Genomic DNA, 23,979 nt, shown 5'->3' on the forward strand with positions numbered 1-23,979 from the left:
TGAGGCTGTGGGATCGTTTATTGGGGCTGTGTCCAGCCAGGCCGCAGCGCCAGCCTGGGCCCGAGCCCAGCGTCCCTAAGAGGCGCAGGGGGTGGGGGAGGGGAGAAGGCGCGGGAGGACCCGCCACCCCTGGCCCCACTCCGTCTTGTCTCGGTCCCTGCGGTGGCGGTGGCGCCGCGCTCAGGTGAGCGAGGTGTCGTCGTCGCTGCCCTCGCCGCCTGCGCCACCCAAGCGCTCCTCCCGGCTCTCTGTCACCGCGCTCTCGTCGATGTTCTCCAGCGAGTCCGCGTGCTGCACCGAGAGCTCCGACAGCGCCAGGCTCGGCAACGGGCTCTGCTCCGGGTGTAGCCACGGCTTGAAATGCGGCTGATGCTTCTGCTTCCACTCAGGGTACTTGACGCACGCCTTGTACATCTTCTTCATGGCCTGCGGGGCCGCCGCACAGCCGAGTCAGGGGTGGACGCGGAGCGGGACTGAGTCTTCGCCACGTCCCGGCCTGCGCCCTCCAGAGGCTGGGTCCCCAGCTCCCGGGAGATCCTGACTCAGGCCCATTTCGTGACCCCTCCCCTAAGCCCTGACTCCACCCCCTGACTCCCGGTCTATGTTCCTGACCCACCCCCCGCAGCGGAACCGGCTCCCCCAGCTTCCATACCCCAAAGTCCCAAGGCTACTCACCTTGGGAGCCAGGAACTGAGAAGATTTATTCACCACCCACTTGGGTAAGGAGCCTATGATAGCAAGGAAGGGCAATGAGGAGAGAAGGGAAGCAGCCTCCTGGGACCCAGCCCCCACCAAACATATATACCACCAGCCCGCTCCTTCCCACCTGGGGCTTCTGAAGAGGCCACCCTCTTCTCCATGGGAGGGGGGCTGCGGAGCAAGTCCTATAAGACAGCATCATCCTCATTTTCTCTTTCCATTTCAGCCCAAGGTCTCCAGTCTCAATTCTGTTGTGTTCTCCCAAACCTGGCCCCTACACCCACCTGTCCCTCTGCTGAGCCCCAGAGGACTACATGGAAGAAAACCAGAGTCCTAGGTGACCAGAGGCTCCAAGTGGGTTGAAATCTTGACCCACCAAGCCCCCACCTGCCACCTCATCTCTGCTGACATCCCTTCTCATATCCAACCTGTAAGTGCCCCTAATGTTCAGCCCCTCATCTACCTATCTTTCCAAGCCCCCTGCCCAGGCAGTCTAGCTGCTACATAGGCCTGTTGGCTGAACACCCCACCCTGGCCTGACCTGGAATACACAGCCCAGCTGTCTGCCCTTTCTCATTCCCAAGTGTCTACTCTGCCTCTGACACCCAACACAGTCAGTGAGGTACCGAGGGGCCCTGGGCCTGGGTCACTGGACCCTCGGTGGGGCTTGGGCACACCGGGGCAAAGATGTTCAGGGCTTACCCATCCTCTAGACCTTCACTCATTCACTCACTCATTCCACATCCACTCCATGATACCTATTCTGGGCCAGTCTTGGGGACCCAAAGAACAACTCATTGTCTGGGGCCCAATGGTGTGCCAAGGGCTCTACTAGAGGGGGATGGGCCCACCAAGCAGAGAGCCAGGAGTGACTGTGGGTATCAGAGACAAAGGCAGGGACATCTGAAGCAGCCATGGGGGCATGAGCAAGGGAGGAGAGGTGTTTCAAGGCTGAGGGAAAGCACTGCCTAGACAGAAAGGTGGGACCATGTAAGGTGTGGGGAGCGCCTGGGAAACCTGGGCAGAGGGCTTTGACTTCCCTCTGTAGGCAATAGAAAGTCACAGATTTTGAATCAGAAGAGTCATGAGGAAATAGAGGTTTGGGAAAAATCCCTTGGTAGCTGTATGGACAGACAAGGTGGCTGAGTATGGAGAGAAAAGACAAATTCAGGAGCTATTGAGGAGGTAGAGTTGATAAGAAGGGATGGCCAGATTTGGAGATGAGTAGAAGGTACCCAGGTCAACCCCCAGGTTCTTGGCATGGGTGACTAGGGGGTGGAGGCTCAGGAGATAGTTCAGCATGGGATACAATGAGTCTCAGGTCCTGGAAGACACCTAGAAGGAGGAGTCCAGGGGCCGATGGCCACAGGACTCTGGATCCTGGCAGACAGACAAGTTAGCTGGCCACAGAAGCCTTGGGAATAGCGAGCCCTCCCAAGGGAAAGAGGACTGAGGCCTGGAAAACTCAGGCCTCCAAGATGGGCAGAGGATAGGAGCCAGCAAGGTGGATGGAGTGAGAGCAGCCAGTGAGCAGGAAGCAAGTCAGAGCATGGGCACATGTGCGTCCAGGGAAAGAGCTCCAAGCTTTGTCATGGAGCATCAGCGATCATCATGGCCTTTGCTTTTCAAACCATTATAAAGTCTCAAACCTTGGTTCAAATGATATTTTGGACAAAGATGCCCCAAAATATAAAACAGCTCCTAACAGAGGCCCCTTATGATCCCTAGTAGATGGGGTTGCAACCTCTGTGGTATAGGCTGCCAGGGCCGAGCCCTCACCTTTGGGGTCCACCTGGGCCAGGTAGGTGATGACGCAGCTCTTGGGCCCCGTGCTCTGGATGAGGTAGCCCGTCTGGATGGACACAGCTCGGACCAAGTCTTTCCGAGGCGGGTATTTCTGGGGATGGAAGGCAAAGGGAGGTGAGACTCAGGGTTGGGGCAAAAGAAGTGTCTTTGTGAGCGCGCGCGCGCACACACACACACACATACACACACACGCATATATTTAATTAGTTCACAATCCGTGGCATCCGCTCCAGGCCAGGCCTGATGCCAGGGTGAGGAGAAAGGGAAGACTCAGACCAGGTCTCCCTGTTCTCCCCAGGAAAGCCTCCAGTCTGGAGTCAGGGATCACGAGCACACACATGGGCACTTACACACACACTCATCTTTGCCCTGGCCAGCTGTACCTGCCTGTCCTGCTGCCATGGAGAGCAAGGCAGCCTAGCCTCAGGGAGTGTCAGAGAACCCTGCCTCTCACCCCGTTCACCCCCTTTCCCAGCCAGCCCATCCCACTCGCCCACAGTGATGGCCCACATCACCCTCTTCTCATCTGCCTGAGAGCTGAGCAGGAAGACAAGAGCCATTTTTCTCACTATATAGGAAGGAAATTGAGGGCCAGAGAGCTTCATGCTCAGCTGAAGTCACATGAAAGTCATGATAGCTGCCAGAGGCCTCTTCCAGGCTAGGCCTGCTGGCCCCGCCATACCTGGTACCTTCCCCTGCCCACCCAGCGGGGAAGGCAGGTAGACTCACAGGGTGTTTGACTGAGTAGTTCATAATGATGTAATCAGTGCCCATGGGGAGCCAGGAGCGGAGGGTGATGACATCACGGTTCTTCAGGGGCTTTGGACACCTCCCTGTGAAGTACAAGGGAAAGTTGAGCCAGGCCACTGGCCTGCCTACCTGCAAGGGAGGGCACAGCTGAGGCCAGGGACACAGAGATGCCTAGCTAGCTGCCACCTCTCGCTGATCCAAACAGGCACCCCTCTACCTACCAGACCACAGTCCCAGAGCTGATACTGGGAAAGAGACAGAGCAGAACCCTCTCCCCTCTTGTCTCCGCCCATTCCTGCTCACAACCTCCCGTGGCCCTTACCTGGCTGGCCAGGCTGTTTGTATGTGCGAGTGTGAGTATGTGGGTGAACAATATTACTGTGAGTGTATCTGAAAATGTGAGACCATGTGTGGCCTGCGGCTATGGGGTGCATACACAACTGTGTTCACGTGTGGAGTGTATATACATGCACATGGGAGCGCATGTGTTTATGTGAGTGTACGTGTGTGCCCAAGGGTCTGGGAATGGACAGGAATGTCAGGGAGGGCGGCTCTACATCTTAGCACTCAGGTCTCCAAGCCGCCTGGCTGCGGGGTGCCCACAAAGAGGAAAGCTGGGAGACGGGCTGGGCTAGGGGCCTGGCTGGGATCAGCATGCGGGCGCCTGCTCACAAGAGTAATAGCCCACGTCAGCGTTGACTGTCAAGCGGGCGATGTCGAAAGTCTCAATGACGTTGCTGTCCCACTTCTTTCGATATTCAATGTCGTGTAGCACGTCATAGAGTGTCTCAGCAGGCACGTCGCGGCACTCCATCCGGCACTGCAGACAGACACATGGGTTGTCAGGGTCACACAAGGCTTGGAGCCCTGGCCAAGAGACCAAAGAGGGGACCGGCAAGAAGGGGAGGAGAAGGAGAACGGGGAAGAACGGCAACCTCTGAGCCAGCATGGGCTTAGCTCTTGCCATGAGTCCTATCCAGCCCTCCCAGAAGCCACCTGTGCCAGGAGACAGATAGCTCCTGTGTCCAGAGACCATCTCGCCCCAGCTCGGTCCCCAGCAAAGCTCCCCTTTCATCCCAGTCTCCTTCTCGGGGAAGGGTTTTGTTTTGTTTTTTAAGATTTTATGAGGCACCTGGGTGACTCAGTCAGTTAAGCATCTGCCTTTGGATCAGATCACGATCCTAGGGACCTGAGATCTAGCCCTGCATCAAGCTCCCTGCTCAGTGGGGAATCTGTCTCCCTCCACCTCTCCCCTGGCTTGCACATGAGAGAGAGAACAAGAGAGAAAGAGAGCACAAGCAGGGAGAGGGAGAAGTAAACTCCCCACTGAGCAGGAAGCCCGACTACGCAGGGCTTGATCCCAGGATCATGCCCTGAGCTGAAGGCAGACGTTCAACCACTGAACCACCCAGGCATCCCTATACTCTTTTATTTTTTTCATCCAACAAACATCTTTGGATTTTTTTAAGACTTTATTTATTCATTTGAGAGAAAGAGAGAGTGCATGTGGGAGGGGGGATAAGATGGGGAGGGAGAGGGACAAGAATACTTTGCAGTGAGCATGGAGCCAGACACAGGGTGCAGGGCTCGATCCCAGGACCCTAAGATCATGATCTGAGCTGAAACCAAGAGTTGGATGCTTAACTGACTGAGCCACCCCGGCACCCCAAACATCTTTGAATATCTTAATTTTTAGCTTTGACTTCAAAGAGCTTTCCATCTAGGGGAAAAAAGAGCCAAATATACATATATACATATTTTAACCCTCAAAACAACTCTGTCAGACAAGAAATCCAAGGAGGAACTTAAGGTTGAGAGAGGTTAAGTAACTTGCCTGAGGTCACCCAGCTGGTAAACAGCAGAGCTGAGATATAGCCCAGATCATATGTCTAGGAGCAAGTAAAAACAGAACTATGTTTTGTTAAGTTTGTACTCAGCAAGATAAAACTTGGTTCATGTCCTTGTTCTGTGATTTTTTTTTCACCCAACAGCCCAAAGCCCCAGGATCAAGTTCCCCTCAGCAACTGGACAAGTTTTCTCATGTAGTTTAAAAAGGTCTCCCAGAGCTGAGCATTCAGACAGTGCCAAGAGAACCACACATGTTACTTAAAAAAAAAAAAGAGAGAGAGAGAGAGATCTATGCAACCATATGAGGGAGAGTCACATTGCCTTTTCTCTAATCTTGGCACCACTAATGGTGGTGAAAGGCCACAGGAAGGGCACATCACTACCTATTGGGTATTCCAGGCACCAATGAATGGGTCAAGCCCTGGATATGCTTCACTTTGCAGAAAATACAGAGGACAGAGAACAAGCTAAATTTCACCACAAGAATACAACCCAAGGCAGATGGTGAGGCATTCTACAGGGCAATGGGTCCAGTCTCTTCTATAGGTCAGTATCATACAGAAGGACTGAACCAGACAGACAGGACACAAGAACCAGATAGAAAGTGTGGTCCTGGATTGCATACTGGCATGGACAAAACAGCTATAAAGGGTATACTGGAGATGACTGGAGAAATATGAATATGATCTGAGTATTAGATGTGCTGAAAATTGACTAAACCTAAGAAGTGGATTGCTGCCTGAAGAACAGCAGGCTATGAAATGCAATGCACAGTATTATCTCACTGGGGGGCAGGGAATATATGCACAGAAAAAGCTTGGGAAGAACAATCACTAAAGTGTTAACAGCAAAAAAAATAAAAATAAAAAAAAAGTGTTAACAGCAGCAATCTCTAGATGAGAATATGATGGTTTTCTTTTTGCAGTATTTCTATCTTTCTAAAATGTCTAGTACTGCTTCTGCAAATAATGAAAAGATTTAAGTAGAAAGGTCCCCCAGAGATACCGAGAAGTGCACTCACCACATGCTAGGTACTATCCTTTTTTTGGGGGGGGGGGCGGGGGCTTCTACCCTCAGCTCCCTTCTTCCTCCAGCCACCAGCAGAGGACTCATCCTTTTTTTCCCTGCCAGGTACTATCCTAAGTGCTTTTTTTCTTTTTTAAGATTTTATTTATTTATTCATGAGAGACAGAGAGAGAGAGGCAGAGACCCAGGCAGAGGAAGAAGCAGGCTCCCCGCGGGGAGCCCAATGTGGGACTGGATCCTGGGACCCAGGATCATGACCTGAGCCAAAGGTAGATACTCAACCACTGAGCCACCCAGGTCCCCTATCCTAAGTACTTTATACACATTACCATATTTTGTTCTCACAGAAAGGCTCTGAGGTGCTAGCCTCATGTTAGAATTAAGAAAATCGAAGTTCGCTTTCCAATCTGGGTCTGGCAGAGTGGCTCCTGCAAAGAAGGATGGTGAGAAGATGAAGGGCGGCTCTGCCATCAACGAGGTAGTGACCAGAGAATACACCATCAACAAGCGCATCCATGGAGTGGGTTTCAAGAAGCCTGCCCCTCAGGCACCCAAAGGGATCCAGAAATTTGCTATGAAGGAGATGGGCACTCAAGATGTGTGCATGGACACCAGGCTCAACAAAGCTGCCTGGGCCAAGGGAATAAGGAATGTTCCCTACTGTGTTGGTGTGCAGTTGTCCAGAAAACACAAGAATGAAGATTTATCAGACAAGCTCTGTATGTTGTTTACCCATGTACCTGTCACCACTTTTTGAAAGTCTAGAGACAGTTAATGTGGATGAGAACTAAAGATTGTCAAATACAGGTATAAAATAGCAAAAGATAGGGATCCCTGGGTGGCGCAGCGGTTTAGCGCCTGCCTTTGGCCCAGGGCACGATCCTGGAGACCCGGGATCGAATCCCACGTCGGGTTCCCGGTGCATGGAGCCTGCTTCTCCCTCTGCCTGTGTCTCCGCCTCTCCCTCTCTCTCTCTCTCTCTCTCTCTCTCTCTGTGTGACTATCAAAAATAAATTTAAAAATTAAAAAAAAAAAACAAAAACAAAGGGGAAAACGAGGGATCCCTGGGTGGCGCAGCGGTTTAGCGCCTGCCTTTGGCCCAGGGCGCGATCCCGGAGACCCAGGATCGAATCCCACGTCAGGCTCCCTGCATGGAGCCTGCTTCTCCCTCTGCCTATGTCTCTGCCTCGCTCTCTCTCTGTGATGACTATCATGAATAAATAAAAAAATAAAAAAAAAAACAAAGGGGAAAACGAGTAACTTAATTGTAGGGAAGCACAACAGACACCTTCTGAATCAAGTGATTACAGGGAACATCATTAGTAACAACACAAGTTACAACTGGGTGTTGTCTGACAGGACACAATGAAGAGAATATACACACCACTTATTTGCCATTTTTGCCAAAGACGCATAACCAAAACCTAATCATTAGGAAAATCAGACAAAGTCCCAATAAGGAACTTGTACAAAAGTCCCCCCTGCTGAGTGTCAGGGTTGTGAAAGTCAAGGAAGGACTCAGGAACTCTCTCGACCTGAAAGAGACTAATGACACAGGAGTGAATGAATGAATGAGTGAGTGACCCAAGCGGTGGAAGGGATGCGAGGAAGAGAAAGGTGCTGGAGAAGAAAAGCAGAAGTCAAACCAGCAGCAGCAGCAGAAGCATCCAGACAGCCTCTAGCAAACAGCCGCATGGAGGTCTGGATGCTGCAGCAGACATTCAACACACACTCGTTCTTTACCTAAATTATGAGCTGGCATCACTCCTGTGCTGCAGAGTAGGAGCCTGAGACCCAGAAGATGAAGCAACCTGCCAGAACCAGACAGCAAAGACAGCAGCCAAGCAGGGATTCAAAACCGGATTTTCTTGTACTCTTAGCCATCAAGGAGCACTCAAGTGTGGCGTCTGAGGAAAGAGAACTTCTCTAAAGCCAAGTTTGGAAGCTGATTTGGTTTTGCAAGTCCTCAGAGGTGTTATCCTGGGCAGTGAGTGTGTGGAGAGGCAGTGACAACAGAGTTCTGCTTAGATGAGAATCCTACCTGGGACTGCCTCTTCTCTCTGGCCAGGCTCAGCGCCCCCAGGGCCCAGGTGCACTCATGGTTGAGGGCGGGTACACATTGAGAAGTGGCCCACGCCACCCAGACCCTGCCCATTTTCCCCTGGGCTAGGGGCTGCTGTGGTTTCAGGACCAAAGGCCTCCCCCTGAGACAGCAGGCAGTAGATGGGGCATGCATGACCACGAGACAGACCTGGCAGTTAAGTGTAAACTCTGCATAACATTTCATCTTTTAAATAAAGAGGGAAGGGGGCACCTGGGTAGCTCAGTCAGCTAAGCATCTGTCTTTGGCTCAGGTTGTGATCCTGGGTCCTAGGATCGAGCTCCGCATTGGGCTCCCTGCTTGGCAGAGAGGCTGCTTCTCCCTCTCCCTCTGCCCCCCACCTTCTCATGCTGGCTCGCTCTCTCAAATAAATAAATAAACAAATAAAGAGGGAGGGATGCCTGGTGGCTTAGTCAGTTAAGCATCCAACTCTTGATCTTAGCTCAGGTGAGTTCAAGCCCAACATCAGGCTCCATGATGGGCATGGAGCTTACTTAAAAATAACATAACATAACATAACATATAACATAACATATAACAATAGGGAAACTTTAAAGGTTTCCCAGGCTGATGGCAGGCTCTTGGGGAAGAAGGCCAGCAGTGGTGCCCTCCTGGCAGAGTGGGAAACCTGGCCTAGGGCAGTGGCACTGCAGGTGAAAAAACAGGCAGGCTGGGTGGGTGGTTCAGAGAATAGAGTGGAGAGTGGCCATGGGCGTCCTCATCCCGCCTGGCTCCTAGCTGTGCTCTTTCCACAGCCCCCAGGATGCAGCGCAGCTGTGCCCAAAGGGGTAAATTACATACAGCATTGTTCCTGCCTACAGTGGCAAGCCACCACATGTGCAAGGTGTAATTCTAAGAGGCCTCAGGAGGGGTGGTGGGGGAGGGGTGAGTTACTGGAGACCACCTGGGGGACAGGCCAGGTGCTCTGGGACCCACAGCCATTGGGACCTAGGCAATCAGTCATTTGGGCTGGACACCTGGGAAGCTCCCCCTGGGAACCAGAACTAGAGGGGGGTTATTCCTGGTTGCTCAGTGAAGGAGCCATGCTGAGCTGCAAAACCCTCCCAGTCTTGTTACAGCAGGGAAGCTGACTTGCAGCTGAGAAGACTGAGGCCCAGAGGGAGCAGGTGACACCAGGGAAACCACAGACTGTGTCCCCTGAATTCCCTTCTCCCCAGCCCTAGGAAATAGAAAACTGGCAGTGCTCAAGACCTCTGGGATCTGCACACCCTCAACCGTCAGCACCCTCAGTCCACAGAGCCATGGTGGAGGGACTGGATGAGGGAGGAAGGCCACTGGGGAAGACTCAAGCAGGTTTTGAGTCTGACACTCCCACGTTCCAATTCCAGTTCCTCCCCTTGGGCACCAACTTCCGAGTCTTAGTTTCTTCACATGAAAAATGAGGATAAAATAGAACCTCTCATGGGGACATTGTGATCAAATTAAATAATGTACATAATATGCCTGGCACATAGTAAATATTCAAAAAATAGTAGCTACCATGACTTCAGCAGGCTGCCATGAGCACCTTTCCACAAGATACTGCTTCTCCCTCTGCCTATGTCTCTGCCTCTCTCTCTCTCTCTGTGACTATCATAAATAAATAAAAATTAAAAAAAAAAAAAAAAAAAGATAGCACCAGGTCCCGTTTGCACGTGCCACCTCATATCCTGTGCCCTGGGGTGCTTCTCAACCCTGGCCCTGCCCATCTGTCCATCCACCCATTCACCACTTTCTGGAGTCTGCTGTGTACCAGGCCTGCAACTGGGCAGTAGGGACTCGGAAGTGAACCAGAGGCCCCAATGAGTGGGTGGCATAAGGAACAAGAACACAAAGTCCCAGTAGGAAAGGAGCAGGGATGGGGGAGAGGGGCACAGTAACTGTGGGAGCAGAGGGCAACAAGCCTAAATGGAAAAGGAATGGAAGTGCCATGAGGAGAGAGGGCATTTCAGCAGAGGGACTGCTGGGTGTCAAGCTGTATCTCATGCTGCCCCCCTTTTCTCTCCCACCCCTCGTCCTGTGCTCCTCTGGAGGCCTTTCCAGGGCTCAGCTATAGAGAAGGAAAAGTCTCTATGGGAAGGAGGGAAGTGGTAGAGAGAGGGGTTGTAGTATCTCCCAGGATCCGGGGAGATGGCTGACCCAACACGGGGGGAGTCAGGTCACCACCATAGGGCTGTGGTTTAGCCCTCAGGGCCAAAGGCCAGGGCAATAACATGCAAACTGGCAGACAGGGGGACCCAAGGTTGGCCCTCACCCTGAGACTTCACACAGCAGGCATCCAGCATCCTTGCCCATAGCATATGTAGAACCCAAGGATTGTCCCCAAGTCCCAGGGACCCAGGAGGTGATCTCATCCTCCACTACCCTTCAGTTACCACTGGGCAAAGTGAGGCCCAGGGAAGGTAAGGTTCATGCAGACTCTGTAACATCCCCCAGGCTGTGCTGCTTACCAAGCTGCATTTTAGTAGACAGTGTTGTAAAAGGAATAACTGTTAGGTAAATCATCTTTTCCCAACAGAACCATATTTGAATCAAAGGAAGCGTTCCTGACAGCAGGTGGGGCACTCAGTATCAAATTGATCATAGCCCTGAACAATAGCCACAACTTCAATAACCATGACCATGTAGTAATTGTTCAACATCACTACCTAATTCATCATCACAGAGGAGACAACAGCACCTGGCTCACGAACCTCACAGGAGCAGAAATTTAGGTCAAATTGCCTCTGCCAGTTGTCACGGGCACCAAGCTGTATCCTGTACAAATACTGTCTCTTATCCTCCCAACACCCCAGTGGGTATCATCATCCCCATTTTACAGATGCAGAAGCTGAGGCCCAGAGAGTTGTAAGGATTGGCCAAGGCTAACAGTGCTGAAGCAGAGAACCAGGACCTGGCTGTGCCTGACCCCAAAGTGTCAAGACTTTCTGCTACCTTCATCAAGGGGCAGGACTGGCCCAGCTCAAACAACTCATTGGCAACTGGAGACTGTCTTATGTCTTAGTGAATTGATGGTTATGATGCAGAGCTCCCTGGATTCAGATGGCTTGCTGACCAGGAAGGCAAAGCTCATTCATTCTTCTGAGGAACAGAGTTCCTGACTCTGCCCTCAAACCTCACTGGGCTCAAAGACAGTCATAATTTTCCAAAACTCAGCCCTGGAGCTCTGCACCTAGAAGACACCTCCCCACCCCACCCTACCCCACCCCCGCCAGAGAACCTTCCAGCTACTGCGCTGCCCTGAGCAGCTCAGTATCCTCAGCAGGTCCAGCCTGTCTGGGTCACACAGGCCTCTGCCCTGAGGCGTCCTGCCTTTCTGGCCTTGGCTTGGGCAAAGGACTCCAGCTCTGAGTCCCCATATCTTTATCTGTCAAACAGGGGTAATCCTCCCCTCGGAATGGAGCTATGAGGATTAAATGAGCCTCGTACATAAAGCCCAGGGAGCAGCTGCCCTTCCTCCAGCCCAAGCCCGGCAGCTCCCCCCTGACTTCTCAGGCCCTGCCAATGGGAGCACCTTCTTGCTAATCCCCAAAGGGCAGGATAGACAGGGCCAGGGAACAAAGTTTAAAAAAAAACAAACAAAAATGTCCTAGATCCCTCTACAGAGTGGACGGGCAGAGAGTGGGGTGGGCAGCCCTCCTCCACCAGGGCCCAACACAAATGTACCAGCTCCCCACTCCCAGCCCTCCCAGCCAGGCACATCCGACTCCATGTCAGCCCTAGGTGGGTGGAGAGATGCAGACTGAGCTGGGTCATAAGCTTGTGAGAGGTTCAGTTTCAGCAGCCCCTCTACTCTCTCTGCTCTGGGTCCCCTCACAGGGCCCCCCATTCTCTCTCCCAAAGGCCCCAAGAGGCCAGAATCAAGCCAAGCCAATGAAGCCCCTGCATTGTCTCTGGGCTTCTGGGGCTCCCAGAATGGAGATCTCTAAGACCTTCCTCCAGGGCCCCCCAAAATCTCAAGAATAGCTCAAGGGCACTGACCCAAGGGGTCAGAGAAAGTGGGGAGTGGGGTGCAGGAGGATAGAGTTCCCATCAGTCCTGCTTTCCCAGGACTTTCCTTCTCTGGCTCCTGCCCTATTCTGTTTCTGAGCTTTAGCCAGGCTGAAGGCCTCCCTGTCCTTAAATCCTTCAGGTCGGCGGTGGGGGGGTGGGGGGCTACTTCTTGTCTCCTCCACCCCCAGGCCTTCCCTCCATCAACAGTGATTTGCCTGCAGTGCTATGGCCCCCTTGTTCATCTTGGCATCCCCTGTATCAGGTACGGTTTAGTAAAGAACTGTTTCTGAATAGGACGGACAGATGAGCCAACAAAGAAGTTGTGCCTGTGTAGGCTTCCTCTGACTTTTCGAGTGCAGGGGCCATGGCCGGTGATCCTCAGTGCCTCTGTGGGATTCAGAAGGAAGAGTCATTATGAACACCTCCCGGACTCCTGTAAAAATCTCTGTGGCACTTGAGTCTGATTATTCCTTCTGTCATCATCTATGCATAAAATGCAGTGTAGGGGTAGAGGGTGTCAGAGATAGGCTTCAGGGAAGATTCTGGGACTTGCTGAAATTGTACTGAGGTGCCAATTTATATTTAGTAAATTAGCAAAAATATAGAACACACCCACTGCTTGTGAGAATATATGGTAAAACAGTTTACACAGTTAGAGACAGCAAAAATTTGTTCCACTATTCTGAAAAACAATTTGGCAAATATTTTTAAAATCATAAAAATGCCTTTCAACTCAGTTCCTGGAACCCCAGGATCTCAGGAAAAAACACACAAAAAAGTTGTTACAATATTCACGACTATATTATTGCATTTGTAATTAGCAAAATATATTGAGAACCACTCAGAACACCACCCACAGCTGGGCCTGGTTGGGTTAAGCCACATCACCTGGAGGATGACTGCCCAGCTACTGAGAACTGTGGGCTCCCCCAGGGCAAGGCTGACTCTAAACTCTAAGAACCTAGCATAATGACAGGCAGGGAGCAGCTGCAGGAAATGTTTGTGAATTAATAATTCTGTAGCAATATTAGAAACTTTTACAGATGCACCGTTGCAACATTAAATGAACAATAGAGGATACAAATTTGTACCTGTGCCAAGGTCTAAACTATGTATAAATTATCTACACCCTTGAATGAGTTGGGAGGAACCAAGGAAAAGTTTTACTCAGGAACTGAAGCTCTGGGTGGCTTATTTTTCACTTTGGATTCTTGATACAACACAGCTTGTACAAGACATAGAACCTATACTTTTCTCCCCTGAGTTGAAAGTATTGTACAGAATCCAGAGGTCTTTGTTCCCTGGACCCGGAAGCCTGGGCTGAGCTGAGCTGGGGCCTAAGGCTGCCCATGCTGAAGCCGATTTAGTCTGGAAATGCTCCGCATCACCTGATCATGCTGAGAGTGGAACCAGAGGGGACCCGGGCCCTTCTGCCCTCAGACTGCACAGGCAATGATGGGGGGCCGGCAGGGGAAGAGGGACGCCAGGAGGCAGCTACAGGACAGAGCACCTAAGTGGAGTCCTAAAGAATAAACGAGGAGCAGATGGCACTCAGATGAAAAGGAAGGTTAAGAGCTCCGGACAGAGATCCTGGCATGAGTTTGGGGACTGGAGACAGCCTGGACTGGCTGGAGGAAGGGGAGGGCTCAAGTGGTTCCACCAGGTAACCCGAGTGAACAAGGAGGACGGAGGGAGAAACTGGAGCTGTCCCTTGGGTACCTCAGACTCTTCATTCATTCATCCATTCAGCACATGTTAATGGTGTGTCAGGCTCTGTGCTAAGAGCTTTACAAATTCATTTAATTCCATCCTCTCAATTACCTGGGAGAAGGGAAGATTATATCCATTTGTAAATGGTGTACCAAAAAAGTAAAGGAACCGCAGTCCCGCCCAAGCCAGGCTCTGCTCTGTGAAGGACCCAAGGAATCCCAGGTGAGCAAGCACCTGGCCAGGTGAGGACAGTCCCTGGGGCTGGGGCTGTTGTGGCTGGCTGTGTCTGGAGTGAGGGAAGCTGGAAGTACACAGGCACATGGGATGGGCCCAGTGCAGAGGCTCCTTCCCCCACCTTCTGGCTCAGTATTCCCACCTGCACAAGGAACAGACAAGCCCTGTGGCCCTCTCTGCTGAAGGGTAGGGTATGTGGCACCAAATACTTCCAAACCACTTCCCCAAGAGTGGGGCCCCCGTGAGACTGGGGAGGGAGGTGGGGGGGAGGTGCTGCTATGCCTTCCCTAGACCCAGCTCCTGAGTCTGCAGCTCTCCATTCAGGGCTGAGTGACTCACTGCTGCTCTGCCTCCTTGCCCCTTCCCTACCCCTGGTCTCCAGCAGCTTCCCTGGCCCCCACCACACCCCTCAGCCTCCAGACCAGCAGGTCCCAGTTCTGCAGCAGTCAGGAGCATCTGCTCTGACATCGCTGAAGCTGAGCTCCTGGTCTGGAGCTCCTGGCCTGGGGAAGGCGGGAGAGCTGAGAGAGGCAGATGTAGATGGGCCTGGAGGAAGTGGGAGGGATAGGGGGTGACTAGGGAGACAAGACAAGGGCCAGGGCTGACACACAGACACCAAGACAAAGACAAATTGGATAAACACCTCCCAGGGCTTCAGAGACTGCCAGGGGCCTAATGCCCCTAAAGCACTCTCCCTAGGAAGCTCCAGACTGGGTCTTCAACAGCCTCCTGGGCATCACTCCCAGGCTCCCCCTCACCATGGTCACTACTGCCATATTTATCTACCCCAGGGCCCACTGCCCTCCACTTTCCTCCAGAGCTTGGACCCCAGGCATGGTTCTTGGACTCGTCCCTCACTCCCATCCCTGGGATTCTGTGTGGCCACAACCTTCCAACAGCTCCTCTTCTCCAACCCAAGGCAGGCCTTCTCATCCTTGCTTGGACCACTGCAGCCACATCTTTGTCTCTGGTCTCCTGGCTCCCAGGGCAGTGCACCCCTGCCGCTAGGGAGCTTTCTACCACCCAGAGCTGATGGTGGCACTGCCCAGCTGGAAAGTCCCTGCTGTTCTTTCTCTGCCTTTGGTCCAGATCCCAACTCCAAAATGTCCTCCTCACTCTGGCTCCGCCTCCACTCCTCATTCTCAGTCCACATTCCTGCCTCTGGGAGCCTAGAGCGTTGAGGGATTCACAGAGAACTGCTCAGCTTGCAGCCTGGCTCCTGCTGGGCTCCAAGGGCCCCACCCACAAGCCGCCCCCACCATGCTGTCAGCCTTGGGGTCTGCGGCCCCAGTTCTGTTGGAGGGCTGTCCTCATCTTCATCGGTCTCCCCACTAGGCCTCAGGAGCAGGGCCCAGGTCTGATCCACCTTCAGGTCTCCAGCACCCACACAGTGGCTGGTAACATGGGTGGGAGGCATGAAAAGAGGTTTGTTGACTGAATAAATCACTGGGACAGGGTGGGGGGAAATGGAAGAAAAGGGACAAGTAGAGACATAAAAGGCAGAGGCAGTAGCCATCAGACACAAGAATAGAGAACACACCCCAAGAGGAGACTCTGCGACCCAGAGGTAGGCCCAGAGGGCAGGCCAGGAGGCCGGCTGGAGGCAGGGAGGGGAAAACTGGTGGAGCCAGCACTGAGCCCCGGGCTGGAGCCGCCAGGAGACAGCTGAGGAGACATAATTGGATCAGAAACAACCCTGCTGCAGTGAGGGGGCGTGACTCACACACACACAGGAACGCCAGACGCAGAAACACACAGTCCCACACTCAGGCACATGCGCGCATACATACGTACACGTACACACACCCAGGGCGACTTACTGACCCTCAGCAGGTATCTGCCCAGAGCTGTCACCGGGGCACTTGGGAGGAGGCTCACATCACACACACATCACCCTCAATCCAGCTCTACACACAGAAGATGCACACAGAGGCCAGATGAGCCCTATCACATCACCCTGTCCTCATAACACACAACCACCATCTGGCATCTTATTTAATTATCTGTTTGCTTCTGTTTTCTCTAGTCTCCTCCTCAGGATGTAAGCTCAGAACAGCAGGGTCTGATCTGTCTGATTTGCCACTAAATTCCTGGATAGAACACACTACTTGGCATATAGTATGTGCTCAATAAAAATGTGCTGAATGAATAAAAGTTGGAGCCACACAAGGGAACTCCATCCCCTCTGGCTGTCAGGCCTCTGCCTTCTTTAGTCCAGAATCAGGTCCCAAGTAATCTGGAAGGACCAAAGATTGGGGAGCAGGTGTCCAGATTATAGATGGGATCTTGGAGAGCCAGGAGCAAATGCAGGTTGTGGCTTGAAACCCAAAGGATGAGATTAAATGGCTCAGGACCACAGTACTTATCCCTTGCCCTGTGTGTGTGCTGCCAGGGCAGAGTGCCTGTACAGGCATTGTTCACCTGCCCAGGACAAAAGGACTCTAAAGACATCAGAGGTACCAAGTATCTGCCTTCCAGGAGCCCAGGCTGAAAGGCAGGGAGGCCAGTGTGTTAGGCTAAAGCCTCAGAGATTAGCTCCAGCTGCCCTGTGCCACCTACCCCACACTCTCTCATGACAGGTGAGAGGAGCCAGTATTTGGCATAGGATCCAGCACTAAGTCCGGTGCCTGCCACCTTCTTTCACCATCTGTGTTTCTGAAGGTCCAGGGTCCCAGAACATGGAGGGCAGCCCAAGCACATTGGAGGGGAAAAAGTGAAACCCCAAGAGGAGTAGGGGCCCCATCCAGCCTAATACCTGCTCTGAACAGCCTTCCTCCCAGCTGCTGGTGGTCAGAGGTGAAGGTAAAGGGTTGTGGCTGGAATAAGGTTTCTAGCCTGTCTTTTACTGTGGCAACCTGGTTGCCAGGCCTGTGGCCATTGGTCCCTCAGGAACAGGCTGGAGTGGCCCAATCAAGATCCCAGATCACCAAACACTGCCAGGCTTCTGGAGTCATTGTGCCCACAGCCCTGGCTCCAGGTGGCCCAGCCAGGCATGGAGAGCAGGAGAAGAAAGAAAACCCATCTGTCTCCAGGACTCCCTCCTTTCTCTCATCTCCTGAAACTTTAAAGACTCTCGGCTGGAAACTGAGCTGGGGCTCGTTAAAGTTTAAAAGCCAGAGCCTGGGGAGATGGGCGTGGACATACAGAGCCAGCCCGGGGACTGAGGGCTCTTCTGGCCCCTGGGGGACACCCACTTTCATCTCACTCACAAGGTTCCTCATCCCCAAGGCAGGCAGCAAGGGGGCTGCACATCCACACCATCTCACACCCCAGCCTGCACAACACATTGCAGAGGGTTATGCTAAAGCTGCCAAGTCCCATCCATTTATCCCTCCTAAAGCTTTCTGGATGCCTTCTCCACAGCCTCTGTTTTAGCAGGGGCCTCAGCATCTCTGTCCACACAAATACAGCATCCTTCTCTTACTTGCTTTACTGAAAACCCTCCCCTGGTACCTCAGAATGCAGGTCCTAGGGCCTGAGTCCAGCTCTCTAATCACCTCCACCCCCCCCACCCCCCCCACCCCCCCCCCGAGTTCCAAGCTCCCTAGGAAACCACCTGCCAATCTCCTAATACACTGCTCTAGTTCCCCTTCGGGCCTCACACGGCTGCTCCTCTGTAGGGAATGCTTCCAATGCTATCGAACTTGTACATCTCATTCTCCACCCAATTTCAGAGGTATCACCTGAGCATTCCAGGAAGGCTTCCCTGGCCCCCAAGGCCAGTTCAGAGGCCCCTGCTGCGTCTCCATAGCTCCTGCAATAAGTGTCTGCCCAACCCCGAGGGACCTCCTTAAAAGCAGCACTGGGCCTTGATTCCCCTCTGTGTCCCTAACCTCTGCACAGGCCAGGCAGAGAGGCTATCAGTGAATGTTCACTGAATTGGCGAACAAATGAATGAAGTACCCAGACAGGCAGGTGGCACTACTATCCTCATCTGATACATGAGGAAGCTAAAGCCTCGCTGGTGGTAGCAACCTGCTCAGGGCCACGTGGCCGGGACTCTGGACCATGTGCTCTCTCTCCCATACTGCTTCAGCCTTGCCCAGACACCTCCTCCAGTTAAGACTCCCCTGAAGTTTCCAATCACCTCTGACCTTGCCCTTCTCTGAACTTCCCCCACCTGAAGATCCTGACCCTGGCTCTGGAGTCATGCTTTCCGGGAGCCTATTTGCTGAGGACAGCTCTGGAGCTCCTTCCTCCAGTGGCCCCCATGCCAAGTCAGAGCTAGAGCCAGCCAGGGCAGGTCCTCAGGTCCAAACCCTGGATTCAAGTGCCCCATCTAGAGAGCTCTCTGATGGCACAGAGTAGCCAGGCCTTCGCTTTCTTACTCTGTGTCCAGCAGTATAGACCCCTCTAATCATGGTCTAAGGCCCAAATGGCCTCTACAAACCACCTGCCCAGCAGTTTCCTGTAGAGATGGGGAAACTGAGCCCCAGATGGGCAGAGTCCCAGCCTGAACCTGAACTCACTGAGTCTAAAACCCTAAAACCAGATTAACCCACATTCTTGCCACCACAGATAAGACTGTCTCAGAAAGTTGAAGTGACCTCTAAGGTCACGCCGAGGACCTGGGCTCTTGCTTAGTTGGGTGCCCTCCCACAATGACACTGCATAGGGAGATTGAGGCAGGAGAGCGGGGTATGTTGGGAGCTATGGGGTCCTGAAGACAAAAGGGCCCAATGGTGCTTGTAAGCAAGCCCAAGAGAGCAGAGAGAGCTCAGCTTTGGAGACCCAAACATCTGAATTCTGATCCTGCACCTTAGCCCCCTCTGTTTTTCCCTTGCACAAGTGAGTTCCTGCTCTGAGCCTCAGTTTCCACATCTGTTCAATGGTGTTAATAAGACCCACACCACAACACAGCTGTGAAGACTCAATGGGAAGCCAGAAAGAAAACATCTGCGCCTGCCCCCATATTCTCCAAGACCCTCTTGAGTCTGTTAAGAGTGTTAAGACTGTTAAGAGAAGGGACCTTAGGGATCCATAAGATAATCCCACATTTTATACGGGGAGCTAATGAGGTACTTGGAACAGACTTGAAAGCTTGAAACCTGGGGTGGGGGTGGGGGTGCCTTGTGATGTGGGAGCAAGGGGACAGTGAGATAGGGAAGGGAGAGGCGGTGGAGCTTTCTCCAAAGCAGAAGGGGAGGAGCAGTAAGACAGGAAGTCAGAGAAGACAGGTCCCCACTGCCCAGCTTCCTGTAGCAAGAGGAACCTCAGGTTCTCAGCCACACTCCCCCAAGAGACCTCCCACCCCTGCTCTAGCCACCAAGCCCCTCAAGGCCCCGCCCCTGCTTCTGTGGTCTGCCTATGAACATCTGCCCCGTGTAATAGGCAGGGGTCACCTGGAATTGTCATTCCTCTCTTCACCAGGGTCATTCCTCTCTTCACCAGGGTCTGGAAACTTCTGAGGACAGGGCTAGGTCTCCTCTGGCTCTCACATGGCTAGCCAAGCACTATGCTCAGCAGGCTGCAACATCAGAGAGCCTGAGCACATGAGGATCCAGGGAAGGGCTTGGCAGGCCATGTCACGTCCTGCTTTCTGTCCCTTCATTCCTCATTTCTCTCCCATGGGCCCCAACACAGGTGTTGAGCTCAGAGGCTCCTATAGCCCATGACACAGACAGAGACACAGCCCAGAGAAGGGCAGGGCATACACAGAAGAGGATACCACCAGGACTGGGCCCGAGCTGGCCCTGATTAATTTTGCATTGCCCGCCCCCCCCCCCCCCACCTCCCATTTTGTATTTCTCATATACCCAGACACTGGCCTGGGCATTGACAGACCTAGGTTTGCTTTCTGCCTTGGACCCAAGATCTCCCAAGTCCAAGCATGTGCCTCTGAGACAAGGCCTGCCCTCTCAGGACATGGTGTTAGCCTCCTCTCCAGGGCCCAAGGCACAATGCAGACCAGAGGCCAGGCCAGGCTGGAGGCCAGTTGGGAGGAAAAGGGCAGAGGTGGCCTCCAGCAGTCCCTTCCCTTTGTCTTGGCTCCAAATGCCCAGCTGAGAGCTCCAGAGGCTTGCAGGGTCCACTCAACACAGGCAGAGGGAGAAGATAAATCTAGGGGAAGGGAGATGAGAAGGAAACCAATCAGATAGACAGGCGGAACCCCACCCCCACCCTCACCCTGGGATCACGAGAACAAGGCATGCCCTGGGGGCAGGCTACTTTCCCAGCTCAGGGGGCAGGCCCACGACAGGTTGGGGCACGATGGGGTAAGGGGGCAAAAGATCAACAAACACCTGTGGTTGGGTCCCGGCCGCCTGGAGTGACCCAATCATCCCTGGGGACTCTGGCTTCAGAACTGCTGTGACCTTGGCAAGCCATTTCCCCTTTCTGGACCTCAGCTTTTTCATTTATCAAACAGGAATGGGACTATGAGAACACCACGTACTTCAAAGAGTCATTGATGGGGTCAAATGCTATGATCTTGACTAACTGTGAGCCCAAGCAGAGTGGGGCAGGTGCTCTGGAGCCAGGCTGGCCTGGGTCCTACTTCTGCCTCCACTGCTCTGTGATCTGACGCAAGTGACTCTTGGCCTCAGTTTCTTTGTAGCATGAAGACAAGTCTACTGCTGCCCAGGATTAGCCAGAGGGTAAATTTGCAGGTGGAGAGAGACACAGCCTCTGCTTGGCTCAGGGTAGGGGCTCCTACCAGAAAAGAGATTCACTGCATGGAACCTGGGAATCCTGGAACCTAAGGCTAAAGAGCCCAGAGACCTCTGCTCATTTCCCAGAGCCCCACTGGGCTGAGCTGAGGGAATCAGGAGTGGGCGGCTGGCCCCTTAGGATGCCCATAGCAAAGGCCCCAGCCTCCATCCCAGGCCCCAGCTCTGCTCACCTCCTGTCCCAAACTCTACCTCCATTGTGGGGAGCAGAACAGAGACAGGCTAGGAAGACTAGAAATCTGGGTTCCAAGTTGGCTCTTCTAAGACTTGGCTATGTGGCTCTGGGCTGGCCCCTGTCCTTCTCTGGGTCTCAGTGTCCTCACCTGCACCCCAGTTAAGAGGGAGTATGAAACAGGGATTGCAAAGGGCCTTTTGGCACCTCCAAACTCTGCTCAGTCTGAGAGGGAAGGAGGATCCAGGTCCTGGCTAGGGACCACAACATCCAGTTTTCCCAAGTCCCCTCCTCTCCCAAAGGCCATTTGACAGGTCTGAGCTGACCACAAGAGGGTCAGAACTGTGGCAGTCTGGCCCTAAGACCCACCAGCTCTGGTCCCAGACTGGGCTGGGTTTATTCATTAACCAAGCCAGATGGAGGAGGCAGCTCCGCCCTATTGACACAGAGGGTGGGAGTATACTGGACTTAGCTCAGACTTTCTGCTTCTGGACAACCTTACACCTTTCCCAGGTTACAGTCTGGAAAATAACCTTGTTCTTGCAACAACCTTGCTTACCTTTCAGTTTGTCCCTTCCTTCTTTCTATCCTTCATTCAATCAACATCCCTGCTATATCTGTGTTGGATGCTAGGGATGCAAAGAGGGGTAGGATCTATCTCTGCCCTAGAGAACACCAAGCTGGGACCCACTAGCTGCCCTCTGCTTCCCTGCTCCTCAGCCTCAGACATAGGCCAGGACCAAGGAAGCCCGTAGCGCTGGGCCCTCAGGCCTGGACAGAGTCCCAGACGGGGAGACACACATGGAAAGCCAGAGAGAAAGAGATAGACAGCTGGGATGCAGATAGAGACTCACAGCAAGGGAGAAGGGAAGGCAGAAAGTGTGAGCCAGAAGGCCATATGGGACAGACGGACAAAACTGTAAATGACGAGGATATAGTGCAGCAGAAAGACACGGGGTCAGAGAGGGAAAGTCAGACATCTCCAGCCCTGGTGTGAAGTCAAGATGCCGGAGCTAAGTCTGAGAGCAGGTCCTGGGCAGAGGTGCCCTCTGAGTCCAGTGCCCTCCCCCGCACCCCCCAACAGAAATACACTTCTCCATGTGGAGGAGGAGGGCAGCAAAAAGACAGCAAGGGAAAGGCAAGGGAGGTGAAGGGCACAACCCTTTGCCAGGAGCCCATCGAAGGGAGACCTGCTCCCCTCAAAATGTGGCACTCATAGCAATGCCAGATGTGTTGGGGGCAGCCATTGAGGCCTCTAGACCAGAGTCCTCACCAGCCTCTGCCCCATCTAGTCCCCCAGGCAAGGTGGGCTCCTGGGGACCCATACCTTAAGCCCATCCTGTATGGGCAAAGAGGACAATCACAGGGCTGTGAGGAGTGGGGTTGTAGGTCCTGAGGGAGCAGATGTACCTGCCTCTGCCCTGCACCTGCTGGCCTCCCTTGGCCCCCTCCTCCCCAAGCCTGGCCCTGTATAAAGAAGAGACATCCAAGCCCTGACTTTCAGGCTCTGCCAACCACAGTCCTAAGTCCCTGCAGGAGACTCTGGGAGTAGCCAGGGAAGGAAGAAGGAAGAGCAGGGCATCAGGCAGGAAGGAATCAGGCCCCTGGCACCCAGGGCTGCAGAGTGTAGGGACAGAACCAGGAATTAGGGAAAGAAGGGCTCAGTTTCCCTGTCTGGGATAACAGCAGTCAGGGACTGGTGAAGACTTGCAGGGGCAGAGCGTCCCAGAAAGAGCCAGCTCTCCTAGACAAGCCTGGCAGCAGCCCACCTCCCGGGAAGCAGGCGAGGGCATGAAGAAGCCTGGGCTGAGGGAGCCAGAGTGAGGCACACGCCCCTCTCCAGGCCTCAGTTGGCCCATCTGCGTGATGAGCGTTTGCCCCGCAAACCGCAAACCGTGCCTCCTCCTGGTCCCTGGCAGGAGACTCCTTCTGAGTCCAGGTGCACAACCAGGTGTCTGTGGCCCCAGCGAGGAGCAGGAGACTCCCTGACGGAAGCAGGAAGGGCACAGTGGAGGCTGCACGTGGGTCGGGGCAACCCTACCTTGATCTTGTGCAGGGTCCGATCCATCTCCACAGCCTGCACCCACACAGACACGCCGGCCTTGCTGTAGGTCAGATTCCAGCCCTCCTCGGCCTCACACTCTGACCGGAAGCTGCGGAAGTCCTGATCGTCGGGCACCTGGACGCTGTCGCGGCCCAGGACTGGCCGAGGCCCCTGGGGCTCTGTTGAGGCGGCGGACTTCTCCATGGGGAGGCCCAGGGCCCTGGTCCCGGTCCGGCTCTCCTGGGTCCTCCGCGGAGGCTCCGGCAACGTCGACGCGGCTGCAGATGCTGACGCCACCTCCCTGGGACCTGCAGGACCGGTTTGAGGACGAGAGTCAGTGCGCTGGGGGCGCGGGTGGGGCGCCGGGGTCCTGCGCGGATGGAGAGTTCCAGGCGGGCAGAGACGGGCCCCCTGGCGAGCGCGCACTAGCACAGGGCAGCGGCGGGGCACCCCCGGGAGCGACCCCGGACCCCCCTGGGGCCGCAGCGGGGTTCCGCCAGAGCTCTCGGGGACCCAGCGGAGACCAGGACCCCAGGCGACCCGCGGGCCGGCGCGAGCGGCTCAACTAACTCGGCAGCGGCGCCAGCGCGGGGTGCGCGGGGTGCGCGCGGGGCGGGGGGCGCCCCGCCGGACGCTCACCTGTGCCCGCAGCTGCGCCGGGGCCCGCCGGGGCCGGGGGTGCGAGCGCCTCCGCCGCCGCCGCCGCCGCCGCTGCCCAGGCGACCGGGGCCGCGCGGGGGCTCCGGGGGGAGGAGCAGTGGGTCCCGCCGCCGGGCCCCGCCCCGGGCCCCCCCGCCCCGCGCGCCCCCTCCCTTCTCCCCCCTCCCTTCTCCCTCCCTCGGGGCTAGGCTCGGGGCTCGGGGGCTCCGCTCCCCGGGGCTTGGTATTTTCCAGGCTGCGGAGGTGCAGCTGACGGAGCTCGGAGCCC

General features: G+C 54.2%; 1 protein-coding gene across 2 annotated transcripts in view; it reads right to left on the reverse strand.

Moving 5' to 3' along the window:
• STARD10 (StAR related lipid transfer domain containing 10) overlaps positions 1-23,979 on the reverse strand; it is a 27,519-nt gene continuing 3,540 nt past the window's right edge. Inside the window, exons 1-7 of one of the 2 annotated variants that reach the window (XM_077866909.1) lie at positions 23,691-23,829; positions 23,049-23,359; positions 3,928-4,075; positions 3,235-3,338; positions 2,479-2,596; positions 676-728; positions 1-426 (exon numbers count right to left, since the gene is read on the reverse strand). In XM_077866909.1, coding sequence (XP_077723035.1) covers positions 181-426; positions 676-728; positions 2,479-2,596; positions 3,235-3,338; positions 3,928-4,075; positions 23,049-23,255 — 876 coding nt within the window. In that variant the 5' untranslated portion in view covers positions 23,256-23,359; positions 23,691-23,829 and the 3' untranslated portion in view covers positions 1-180. Of the gene's footprint in view, positions 427-675; positions 729-2,478; positions 2,597-3,234; positions 3,339-3,927; positions 4,076-23,048; positions 23,360-23,690; positions 23,830-23,979 lie in introns of those variants that run through there. The other variant, XM_077866908.1, reaches the window with a different exon arrangement.

The sequence above is a fragment of the Canis aureus genome, chromosome 23 (genome assembly GCF_053574225.1).
Source record: "Canis aureus isolate CA01 chromosome 23, VMU_Caureus_v.1.0, whole genome shotgun sequence".
NCBI classification, from domain to species: domain Eukaryota; kingdom Metazoa; phylum Chordata; class Mammalia; order Carnivora; family Canidae; genus Canis; species Canis aureus.